The sequence below is a fragment of the Hyalella azteca genome, unplaced genomic scaffold, assembly GCF_000764305.2.
Source record: "Hyalella azteca isolate HAZT.00-mixed unplaced genomic scaffold, Hazt_2.0.2 contig13457, whole genome shotgun sequence".
Classification (NCBI taxonomy): domain Eukaryota; kingdom Metazoa; phylum Arthropoda; class Malacostraca; order Amphipoda; family Hyalellidae; genus Hyalella; species Hyalella azteca.
In genome coordinates this window covers 514,869-527,557 of record NW_025943380.1, presented here as the reverse complement: position 1 = coordinate 527,557, position 12,689 = coordinate 514,869, and the positions used below count along the sequence as shown (strand labels likewise).

The 12,689-nt window shown below is 40.0% G+C and overlaps 1 protein-coding gene across 1 annotated transcript; it reads right to left on the bottom strand.

Moving 5' to 3' along the window:
* Positions 1-2,279: 2,279 nt before the first annotated feature.
* Positions 2,280-4,357, bottom strand: LOC125178886 (F-box/LRR-repeat protein 7-like). Its single transcript, XM_047883677.1, has 2 exons — positions 4,340-4,357; positions 2,280-3,610 (listed from the first exon to the last, which is right to left on the bottom strand). Coding segments are annotated over exons 1-2 (1,332 nt in total). The 5' UTR covers positions 4,341-4,357.
* Positions 4,358-12,689: the final 8,332 nt, after the last annotated feature.

Genomic DNA, 12,689 nt, shown 5'->3' with positions numbered 1-12,689 from the left:
CAGAGTAAATAACTACCTTCACTAGTAGCAGATGTATGAAAATACTGGCTCTAGCAGCAAGCATGAAATTTATTTGAACAATCCTAAAATATTACATGAAGCACTAACGTTTAAAAGTTGCTAATGTTCAGACTGGTCCCGATCGTTTATGTCCAAGTACACCATATTACACTAGTCTGTCAAGGCGACTATGATCATTGCCGTACCAGCAAATATTAAATGTCAAATTTCGCACTAATCACTCTTGACCATCAAGTTTACGTCAAAGAGTGTTTTTAAATTGATTTATTAATTTGTAGTAATTTAGAAAAGGCCCAGAAGCTTCGAATTCAAACACCGAAGTAGATGCCGTTTAAAATATTACATAGAAATGATGCACGTGGAAGTCCATCATTTCTATGTGATGAATGAAACAATCTTATGAACGCACGTCAACAAACGGTGCATGACATCATCATCATCAAATTTCCATGACATCATCATCATGGAATTAGCGTCCATTTGCCGACCAAGCCTCACCGCGGCAAGAATCGATATCGAGTGCCGGCATGTCGGTGTGAACAGAGTCGCCACAGCCGTGCAATTCCGCTTCAATTCTGCTGACAAATCGTTTCTTTTGACGACTTCACAGATTTAATTTCAACTATAGCTCAGAATTCTTCAAAATTTGGGGCGATGTTTTTCTAACCTCTATGGAAGTTTTAACAAGCTACAGCGATACATGCGACCAAGCCATCAATCAACGAGGACGAGAAGGATGTGGTAGCTTGCAGCGGTAAACTTGTTTGTGCACTTCCTAGTCGACCAGAGATTGCATATTTAACCGTGATGATTTTTCGTAGCATCTGAGCCTTGACTATCGTAGCATTCCGAAGAGTCTGTCTAAGTTAGAGGAAAGCGAGATTTAAGGCGATATTTTCTGAGCTTTTTAAAATATTGAAATTTTCGCTAACTTTCGAAATCTTCTGTAAATCATTAATTTATTTACTTTGAGTGTTTTGTTGTTTGTGCCATGCTCAATATCTGACCGTTTCAAAGTGTGATGTAAGCTTTCGTCAGAAATTTAATGTTGATGTTCAGTTAATTGCCGTCGTCTTAATTTATAACTTGTGGAAATCTAACAAGGTTAACCAATGATCTCAAGAAGTATTCGAACGCTAAAATATTTTTTTCTTTCTTAAACCATTCTTTATTATTTATCAATGAGAATTCTAACGATCTTCGTTAGATACATTGATAATATGTCATTCACAAATAGTTCAGTTCGCCACACAATTTTTTTGACTAGTGACTGCCACCCGCACGCTCACCACACCATTTCGAGACTGCCACCTACATGCTCACCGCACCCTTTCGAGACAGCCACCTACATGCTCACCGCACCCTTTCGAGACAGCCACCTACATGCTCACCGCACCCTTTCGAGACAGCCTCCTACATGCTCACCGCACCCTTTCGAGACAGCCACCTACATGCTCACCGCACCCTTTCGAGACAGCCACCTACATGCTCACCGCACCCTTTCGAGACAGCAATTCTCACACTGAACGCGCCTTTTCTTGACTCTAAAACTCAAGCTCACGTCGCCATTTGTTACTGTGACTCACAGTCTTGCCGCACCGTTTGTTGACATCTTTTCATAATTCTCATAAAAAGATTGCGGATGCTAACATCGAAAAACACTTGGACATTTACTCATTATATGATTTAACTTATGCTTTCAAGTAGGCAATCCGTCATAATCTCTGACTTAGGGCTGGTGCTCGTGATAGTAAAAGACAACAATTATTTATTCATTATTAAGAAAGCTCTCCAGAAAATTCATGTCTATTTATCGCGTGAATGTAAATAGATAATATACATGAACTATAGACCTTGTTCGCAAAATCATTCACGTTGCTTCGTGTTGCAAACGAGCAGAAATTGTCTTCTCTCTTAAAATATTGCAAGTGATTGCCGCAAAGGATCGTCAATATAAATTTTACCATTTGGCTTACGGATTGAGCTCGCTAAAAACGGATTGCTAAGCGCCTATATGCGTCTCTAACCTCGGATATAGAGATACTCTAGATTCTTTCCGATCCCGGCTGTTGGTTCATAAGTGTTTTGCAACTAGCCATCTACATCGTTATTTATTACTGAATTAAAAAAAAGCTAGAATGAATATTTGTATCTTGTACTTTACCCTTCTAAGCCTTGCCAACGCTATGGAGTGTCAAATATAGAGAAATAAAATACGAGACGTTGTAAAATTACAAGCTTTATTACTTTGGATTAACTTATTTAAACAATCCTCTTACAGACAACACAGCATCCAATGTGTACTCCAAGGAAAGTGCAGGATGAAGATTATGTATTTTAATTATAAATTCATAGCTCATTGAGCCGCAAAAATGGAGTCCCAATTTCCTAAGGGTTCTAGGAAGAGCTGCAAAAGTCTCCACTTCGAAGTCTGTATCGAGCTTACGTAATTCTAAAGTTTCTAAATAATTGCAATCCGACAACATCGCACGAATTCCAGCGTCTGAAACTCCAGACCATTTCGAAATTTTCAAATGTTTTAGGAATTTGAATTCCGTGCATATCGACTTCAGAACAACATCACCCCGAGCTCTGACATTGGCTACATTGAGAGTTTCAAGGTGGATAAAAGTGCTTGAATGGAAAAATTCACGCAGCCTTGCTTGATTCCAATTATCATAATATCCACGAACGCTAACTGAAAATTCCAAGTATTTCAAGCTGCTAAGGTTCCGCATACCGAGCAAGTCGATGTCGCCGAAAAAATATTCCAAAAAATTAGGCTCCTGATCGATTATAAGTTTCACCAATGATGTACTCATATTATATTCGATGGCTTGAACCCAGAATGGCTTGCCGCACGGGATAGTGAGTCCTAAAGTTTTTAATCGTCCTCTAGAATTCGTAAGAAAACTTTCCAAAACGTCGTCTGGAAGCGGTGCTCCGTACAGTTCGAGCTCTTCGAGGTGAATGCACGTCTGGCTGAGATACAGTAGATTGGGCGTGTATTCCGAGTCTGGTAATCGTTCTCTATAATTATGCAAATGATCAACACGCAAATGTCTAATATTCCTAAAATCTACTAGATTATAAAAATGGTAAAGACTTGCTCCAGCCACCGACAAGGAACGTAAACACGGCAGCTTAGATTCTTTCTCGAAGGCAGTTTTGTCGATAGCAATTTCCTTGAGGTCAAGGTGTTTCAACCTGGGGAAGGCAGGTTTAAAATCAGAAATTAATCGGTTGACGATAATCCTATTCGAAACACGCAGAGTTAAGGCGTCCAACCGTAATGACGTCATTTTGGCAACTTCGATTAATGCTATATCATTCTTGCAACATTCCACATGGCCCTCCACATCTTGACGGGCAACGAGGTCCTCAGGATGGACGGTCAAATTCGTCCACAATGAAGGATCGCTTGCGATGTTCCTCCATCGCTCGCAAACATGGACCACCGTGCGGTAAATTTCTTGCGGTGTCAAGTAAGATAAAATTTCGACGAGGAGTTCATCCGGCAAATTCGATATTCCTGCTGTTGGCGCCATCTTGTGTCCCGCCATCTTGAGTGAGGATGCAGCAGTTTTCACTGTAATGAAAATTTACCCTAGTCAGAGTGAAAAAATATTACTCTGAAAAACATTCATTCCTTTTCGCTAATTTTCCTCAAACTCGATGAGTTGGGTAATTTATTGTGTTGAGATTTAGATGATTAAATTATGAACAGAATTAACGACATGACCTTGGAGTCTCAACCATTATAAGATAATGGTAGAGTGTCGCTTCGTTTTGTTGGTCACAAATTATGTGAGCTTCGAGTTCATTTTTAAAATGTGTACCTATGCTGATGATGCATGCTAATTTATAATTTCTGTTATGATTTTTATTACCATCGCATAGTATATACGTATAATGACAATGTATCATGTAAATTTACTAAATTGTTGAAATTTAACTCATATAGGCAGAAGGCTACGATCGACATTCATCGAACTTAAAATTGGCATTTATCAATCAATATTGGATCAAATTTTTACATCAGGTTTTTATCTCGATAGATAGTACTGAAACTCATGCAAATCATTGAAATACGGTCACTAAACCATTTCCACACATTACGCAACATAGAGTTATACAGAAACTCCTCTAAAATAGTTTCTTACTTAAAGTTCAAACATACAGGAATTGATAACGCTACATGAAACCGAGGTTTGTTACCAATAATGCCGATAGTGCTTGTAAAAATGAACCACCTGAAGTGTCACTTTAGAATACAGAGTATTTTAGTGCCGTGGTTGTAAATACGACCAATACTCACTCGCCGTGTTGGCGGGGCGGTGCGCTCACCTCCAATACCGATCGTCGCGGCTGAGGCGGCTCGTAATATCGCCTCTCAGCTCAGGCTTGGCCAACATGGCGCAATCGCTGCCGCTGCTGCCGCAGCTGTGAGTGAATCATCGCTGCCTTATACTGCTGCTTACTTAAGATCGTTTTAATCGTCGATAAAGCGCGATTAGTGATGTTTCGTGCTGAGGTGTCATGTGTGATTTTGCAGTGTATGTTTTTTTTTTTGTCTTCCGTGCTTTTTCATGTGCAGTTAACGATTGGCTTATTTGTTTGTTGCTGGTAACCCTGACTATCGCCGTGCCGTCTGTTGCTTGTGACCCTCACTCTCACCGCGCCGTTTATTGCTTGTGATTCTCACTATCACCGCACCGCTTGACGACTGTAACCCTCACTCGAAATAAAAAGCTTGCGGTTGATGATATTTAATTATGCCCTCGCAGTTTCACGGAGTAAACTTGGACTTTCGACAAGCAAGCAGTTAAAATCTGTGACATTGGACAAGTTTTCGCGATAGTAAATGACAACAGAGATTTTATGATATTCTTTGTAACTTTACAGTCTTCTCTTTTCGGATAAAGATGAAGGTGCATTCTTTTATTCGTTTCACTGAGTCAGAGAAACTTCCTAAAAAATCTATGAGTTTTCAAATAGATATAAATAGTTCATACACTTAACTATGTAAACATCGGTAGCAGGTGTATTCATAATGCTTCAAGCTGTTAATGAGCAAAAACTTTTTCTAGCTTATGATGTTGCAAATAACGGCTGAAAATTATCGTTGAAATAATTCAACGACTCGCAACACTGGTTGAACTCACTGGCAAACGGATCGCTAAGCGCGTATGCGGCTCCAACCTCGGGTACTTCAAGTAAAAATTTATAGGTACGAAGGAAGTACAGTGGATGGTACAGGGCAGGGTGGCCCAGTGGTTAAAGTTTGGATTATTATCAGGATTGGCGCAGAGAGGCGCGGGTTCGATCCCAGCTCTGTGCGCCAGTTTCTGGTCAGAATCGGTAAGGAGGCCGGGCGGTTAGGCACAGCAGAATTGGAGCAGTGAGTTGCGAGTTCGAGACCGCGAAATGCTGTGAATGTTCTGCGATGTTAAGAATCGGCGACAGGCCTAAGGCCTACTAAATGCTGAAACCGCTATTATTATCTAATCATGATCAGCTTCGTAAACTCAATATATTATGAAAATTGAAGAATCAAACAATCAGAGAAAAAATTATTTACTCTGGAGTGGATAATTCAAACAATCCTCGTACAGACAGCATGGCGTCCAATGTGTAGTCTAAGGCAAGAGTAGGATGAAGATTTTTTATTTTATTAATAAATTCATAGCTCATTGAGCCGCAAAAGTGGAGTCCCAATCTCCTAAGGGTTCTCGGAAGAGCTGCAAAAGTCTCCACTTCGAAGTCTGTATCGAGCTTACGTAATTCTAAAGTTTGTAAATAATTGCAATCCGACAACACCCGACGAATTCCAGCGTCTGAAACTCCAAGCCATCTCGAAATTTTCAAATGTTTTAGGAATTTGAATTCCGTGCAAATTGATTTAAGAACTGCATCACCCCGAGCTCTGACATTGGCAACAATGAGAGTTTCTAAGTGAATAAAAGTGCTTGAATGGAAAAGATCACGCAACCTTGCTTGACAGTAATTATCACGAGTTCCACTGACACTGACTGAAAATTCTAGGTATTTCAGGCTGCTGAGATTCCGCAATCCGAGCAGGTTGATATTTCCGAAGGAATACTCCCAAAAGTTAGGCTCGTGATCGATTACAAGTTTCAACAATGACGTGCCCATATTATCTTCGATGGCTTTTACCCAAAATGGTTCTTCGCATGGTATGGTGAGTCCAAAAGTTTTTAATCGTCCCCTGGAATTCGTAAGAAAACTTTTCAAAACGTCGTCTAGAAGAGGTGCTCCGTACAGTTCGAGCTCCTCGAGGTGAATGCACGTCTGACTGAGATTCAGCAGATTCGACTTGTATTCTGAGTCGCCTAATCGGTCTCTATAATTGTGCAAATGATCAACACGCAAACGTCGAATGTTGGTAAAATCTACGAGGGTATAAAGATGGTGGAGACTTGCTCCGGCCACCGACAAGGAACGTAAACACGGCAGCGTCGAGTCTTTCGTGAAAGCAGTTTTGTCGATAGAAATTTCTTTGAGATCAAGATGTTTTAGCCGGGGGAAAGCAGGTTTAAAATCAGATATTAATCGGTTGACGATATTCCTATTCGAAACACGTAGAGTTAAGGCGTCCAACCGTAATGACGTCATTTTGGCAACTTCGATTAATGCTATACCATTTTTTGCAACATTCTTCATGGCCCTCCACATCTTGACGGGCAACGAGGTCCTCAGGATGGACGGTCAAATTCGTCCACAATGAAGGATCGCTTGCGATGTTCCTTCGCTCACCTCCAATACCGATCGTCGCGGCTGAGGCGGCTCGTAATATCGCCTCTCAGCTCAGGCTTGGCCAACATGGCGCAATCGCTGCCGCTGCATGCCGCAGCTGTGAGTGACTCATCGCTGCCTTATTCTGCTGCTTGCTTAATTTCGTTTTAATCGTCTATATAACAAACTTTCAGCTATATTTGTTTCAAGCGTGGTATTAGTTGTAATTTTACATTGTTAATAAATTGTAAATTGCTATCAATTTGTTATTGTTCAACTTTTATGTTCTCTGTTCTCTTCCTAGCATTAACAGAGAGCTCAGAAAAGTATTTAACTTTGTGAAGAGGTTACCTTTTTTTTCCAAGCATTAACTATTTACAAGAAACTGCCATATAATGCAATAATTAATTAGCTATAGAGGGTCAATTAGTCTGTTATTCATTTAATTCTTTGTTATTACAATCGCAGCCACATGGATCTAATTATCGCTAAATGCTTTCATTGCGAGGGGATATTGCATACAAGACCAACTGCTTCGGCTCAATCAGACCCTTAATAAGTCCAGCTAGCCTCGCCACTCTAATCGTATCTTTGGAGAACAGGGGCCTTACGTTCAAAATTAGCTAAGTGAACGTAAGTACTTACGCTTTATTTTCTTGTCTATGATTGGTGGATTTTGCTTGAAAGGCCGTCAATGATTGGCTGATGAACTTACGATCTTTTGACTTTCTTTGAAAGTATAGGCCCAGTAGGTCAACACATGCAGCGCTCTCTATACGTAAACATCTGTTTATATTCATGTTTTTAAGCTAGCAAAGCGCACGATGCAAGCAAAAAACATCGCTCTTTACGTTGAACTAAGGCTGATAAATCAGAATTACGCGTTCCTACCCTCTTGATCTCATGTGCTTGAAAATTGATTCCATCCCATGAACTTATGCTGAATGCTCCCCGAAGAGAAACTTTATTTTTCAACGTTCAACAAGAAATTCATTAGTTGGGCGACTAAATTTTTTAGTTGTCTTCTACGAGTTTTAACTAACAAAATCGACGGTTTAATGTTTGGCGTAGCACTGGTTAAAAAATTGGTGCTTGAGCGATTCAAAGTTTCCCTATTTTACATCACGTGGTTATTGTATTCGAAATTCATTGTCGACTTTAGGCTACTCGCTTAGTGTACACCGAGACTCACTTACAATTATTGAAGGCTTAATTAATATCGAAATGTGGTGAAGGAGCGTATTATTCAATTTGGATAAGAAAAGTTGATTACATCTATGTGTAAGTCTAACCTTATTAATCCACTTACTCATCCCAAAAATATATTAATCGAACCAAATCTATAACCTCCAGAAATATGACCTAGGGACATTTTTCGTTTAAAATTAACTAAACGGATGTGGTCCTATTCCCATAGGTTGATAACGCAAGGTCCGATGAACAATTATTTTGTGATGTACGAGATATTTGACGAAGAACTTGGTAAAATATAACGGACGCCGGTTGTTTAACACGACAGACAACACCGTGCCCGTACCGTGACTTGGTTTCATTCGTTTGCGAAGGACTGAGAGCGATCATCTACTGTGCCACCAATGGAGGCAGAACAAACGCATTCAATTTTATGATAACAACTCTTTAATCTTTATAGATTATTAAAACTGCCCTCTATATTTGGCACGAAAGTATACTTCGCGTAAACGAATGAGGTTGTCCGAAAAATGTTAGCAGTACCGTTTGTTGCTTGTGACCCTCACTATCACCGCACCGTTTGTTGCTTGTGACCCTCACTATCACCGTGCTGTTTGTTGCTTGTGACCCTCACTATCACCGCACCGTTTGTTGCTGGTAACCCTCACTATCACTGCACCGTTTGTTGCTGGTAACCCTCACTATCACCGCGCCGTTTGTTGCTTGTGACCCTCACTATCACCGCGCTGTTTGTTGCTTGTGACCCTCACTATCACCGCACCGTTTGACGACTGTAACCCTCACTCGAAATAAAACATGCACTTGCGGTTGATGGTATGTAATGCCCTCGAAATTTCACGGAGTAAACATGGGACTTTCGACAAGGCAAACATTTAAAATCTGTAACACTGGGGGGTGGATAGATGGAGGTCAGCATAGCTCAAGTCCACAGTGTGATTCATATATCTTCCCGAGCGTAACGCAGCCGGGCATCTTCACGGCTTTTGACTCAAAGCGCCCACCCCAACAGCGCCGTTCAGTCACAGGCCGGAGCGCATACAGGCCGGAGCACAACTTGCCGGAGCGCAGCAGGCCCTACCGCAACAGCTACTCCTATAACCTAACCTAACCTGCGCCGCCTGTTGCGGTAGGGCCTGTTGCGCTCCGGCCAGTTGTGCTTCGGCGCTGTGAAGCAGTGGCTGTGTTGTGCAAAGCGGATTTACTGTTAGCCGGAGTTACCCACAGCTCATTGATCTGAGGCTATGTGTAGATATTGCATGCTGATAGTTGACGTTGGGCCCAGGGCCTGTTTACCAGTCAATTTTGTTACCCGCGGCTGCGCTCCCACACTGGGCAAGTTTTCGTGATAGTAAAAGACACAGCTATGATTTTATGATATTCTTCGTAACTTTGCCGTCTTCTCATTTTGGATATAGATGTAGGTGTATTCTTTTATTCGTTTCACCGAATCAGAGAAACTTCCTGAAAAATCCACGAGTTCCCTTTCAATTAGATGTAAATGGTTCATAAACGTAGCTATATAAACATCTGTCGCAAGTGCATTCGTAATGCTTCAAGCTGTTAATGTGCAAAAATTGTTTCTAGCTTATGATGTTGCAAATAATGGCTGTAAATGATCGTTAATATAATTCAACGACTCGCTCAACTGATTGCACTCACTGCCAAACGGAGCACTGAGTGCGCGTGCGGCTCTAACCGCAGGTATTTTAAGTAAAAAATTGTAGGTACGAAGAAAGTACAGGGGATATTTTTTTATCTTATAATCAGCTTCGTAAACGCAATATATTATGAAAATTGAAGAATCAAACACGATCAGATATAAAATTTATTTACTCTGGAGTGGATAATTCAAACAATCCTCGTACAGACAACATGGCGTCCAATGTGTAGTCTAAGGCAAGAGTAGGATGAAGATTTTGTATTTTATTAATAAATTCATAGCTCATTGAGCCGCAAAAGTGGAGTCCCAATTTCCTAAGTGTTCTAGGAAGTGTTGCAAAAGTCTCCACTTCGAAGTCTGTATCGAGATTACGTAATTCTAAAGTTTCTAAATAATTGCAATCGGACAACACCCCACGAATACCAGCGTCTGAAACTCCAAGCCATCCCGAAATTTTCAAATGTTTTAGAAATTTGAATTCCGTGCACATTGATATCAGAACTGCATCACCCCGAGTTCTGACATTGGCAACAATGAGAGTTTCTAAGTGAATAAAAGTGCTTGAGTGGAAAAGATGACGCAACCTTGTGTGATAGTAGTTATCACAATTTCCACTGACACTGACTGAAAATTCTAGATGTTTCAGTCTGCTAAGGTTCCGCAATCCGAGCAGGTTGATATTACCGAAAGAATACTCCCAAAAGTTTGGCTCGTGATCGATTACAAGTTTCAACAATGACGTGCTCATATTATTTTCGATGGCTTGAACCCAGAATGGTTGAATGGATGGAATGTACCCGCACGGGATAGTGAGTCCAAAAGTTTTTAATCGTCCTCTAGAATTTGTAAGAAAACTTTCCAAAACGTCGTCGGGAAGAGGTACTCCGTACAGTTCGAGCTCTTCGAGGTGAATGCACGTCTGGCTAAGATTCAGCAGATTCGACGTGTATTCGGAGGCGCGTAATCGATCTCTATAATTGTGCAAATGATCAACCCGCAAACGTCGAATGTTTGTAAAATCTAAGTGATTATAAAGATGGTAGAGACTTGCTCCTGCCACCGACAAGGAACGTAAACACGGCAGCGTCAAGTCTCTCGCAAAAGCTGTTTTATCGACAGAAATTTCTCTGAGGTCTAGGTGTTTTAGCCGGGGGAAAACATGTTTAAAATCAGAAATTAATCGGTTGACAATATTTCGATTTGAAACACGTAGAGTTAAGGCGTCCAACCGCAATGACGTCATTTTGGCAACTTCGATTAATGCTAAATAATTTTTGCAGCATTCTTCATGGCCCTCCACATCTTGACGGGCAACGAGGTCCTCAGGATGGACGGTCAAATTCGTCCACAATGAAGGATCGCTTGCGATGTTCCTCCATCGCTCGCAAACATGGACCACCGTGCGGTAAATTTCTTGCGGTGTCAAGTAAGATAAAATTTCGACGAGGAGTTCATCCGGCAAATTCGATATTCCTGCTGTTGGCGCCATCTTGTGTCCCTCCATCTTTAGCGAGGATGCAGCAGTTTTCACTGAAATTAAAAATGTTGATGTCAATATTTTCCGAAACAAAATAATGTAAAAGATCATTATATTGAGAACCAGCATTCCTTCTCTATAATTTTCTTCAAAGCCTTTGTATTGAGAATACAGTGACGTATAGATCACTGAATTGAAACGCAAGACTGAGTTTTGTACAGAATTAGCGACATGAATTTAATTGGAGTTTCAACTATTTTAAAAATACTTTCGTATATGTTTGTCGGATATTGCTAGGAACTATTTGTTCATTGCTATTGCCATTATACACTTATTTGACCCACTGTTACACACAAAACTATTGGACCCATAATATAAGTTTATTTACAATCACTGTTATGATTTTTGTATTAATATTCCAAAGTATAGATTATAATAAAATTTCAGTCAAGGATAGAAACGATTTCTTGACAGTAATGTAATTAGACATCATCGCATATATAGTGTGGTTCACATATTTAATCCAGGTTTTATGTTCTCAAGCATCGACACTTACTTCATCGATATTAATTATTTTCATGAANGAGTATGAACATCTTCAAAAACAGACTAGACGAAGCTATGCAGGAGCATATGTTCAGTCTTAAAATGCCTAGCAAATTACGGAGCAGGCAATAAGTCCAGCACATATCTCAATCAATCGTCAGTTATGGAAAGATCGGGTTCCAAAGGCCGGATCCCTTGTGAATCAAGTCACGAAAAGTTCAAGAATCGGCAACAGGCCATGGGTGTCTTCAACGCCGACACTTCTATTCTTAACTTCACTATATTTCTCACCAACCGTGAACCATTTACAAAAATCTGCGATCTAACACAATAATTAATTAGCTATAGAGAGTCAATTATTCTAATATTCAATTCTTTGTAATTACAATCGCAGCCACACGGATCTAATTATCGTTAATTGCGTTCCCTTGTGGTGGATATTGCATACAAGACCAACTGCCTCGGCTCAATCAGACCCTTTGAATCCATCGAGCCTAGCCACACAAGTTTTAGTTTTTTTTTTTGCGAATAATGGAAAAACACGTTCATCACTCATCGTTCGTAAGCATTTGTTAATATTTGAGCTTTTAATAAAACAAAAGCCTGATGTATTTTAAGGAAGCCCAAGCCAGATGTAATTGGAAAAAATAGCATTTTACCTTGAACTAACGATAATTCTTATTGAAATTGTACCTTCGTACCAATTTGATTCACTTGTACTTTATATATATTTAATCACATGAACGCATGATTACTCCCAGACGAGAAAATAATTGTTTTTCAACCTTCAGCGGAAAAAACCATTTGTTGTAGAAATTATGTGGTTGATTTGTCTTTTTCTGGGTTTTAAACAACACAATCGACTCATTAAAGTTAATAGTAGAGAAAAAACTCAGATTCTACTGTAAATTAAAAAAATTCAAATTTGGCCCAATATAATTTAATAAGGACAATATATACAAGCGACTATCGTGCACCAAAAACAAGAGTGTAGCGAATCAAATAGAAACAATACCC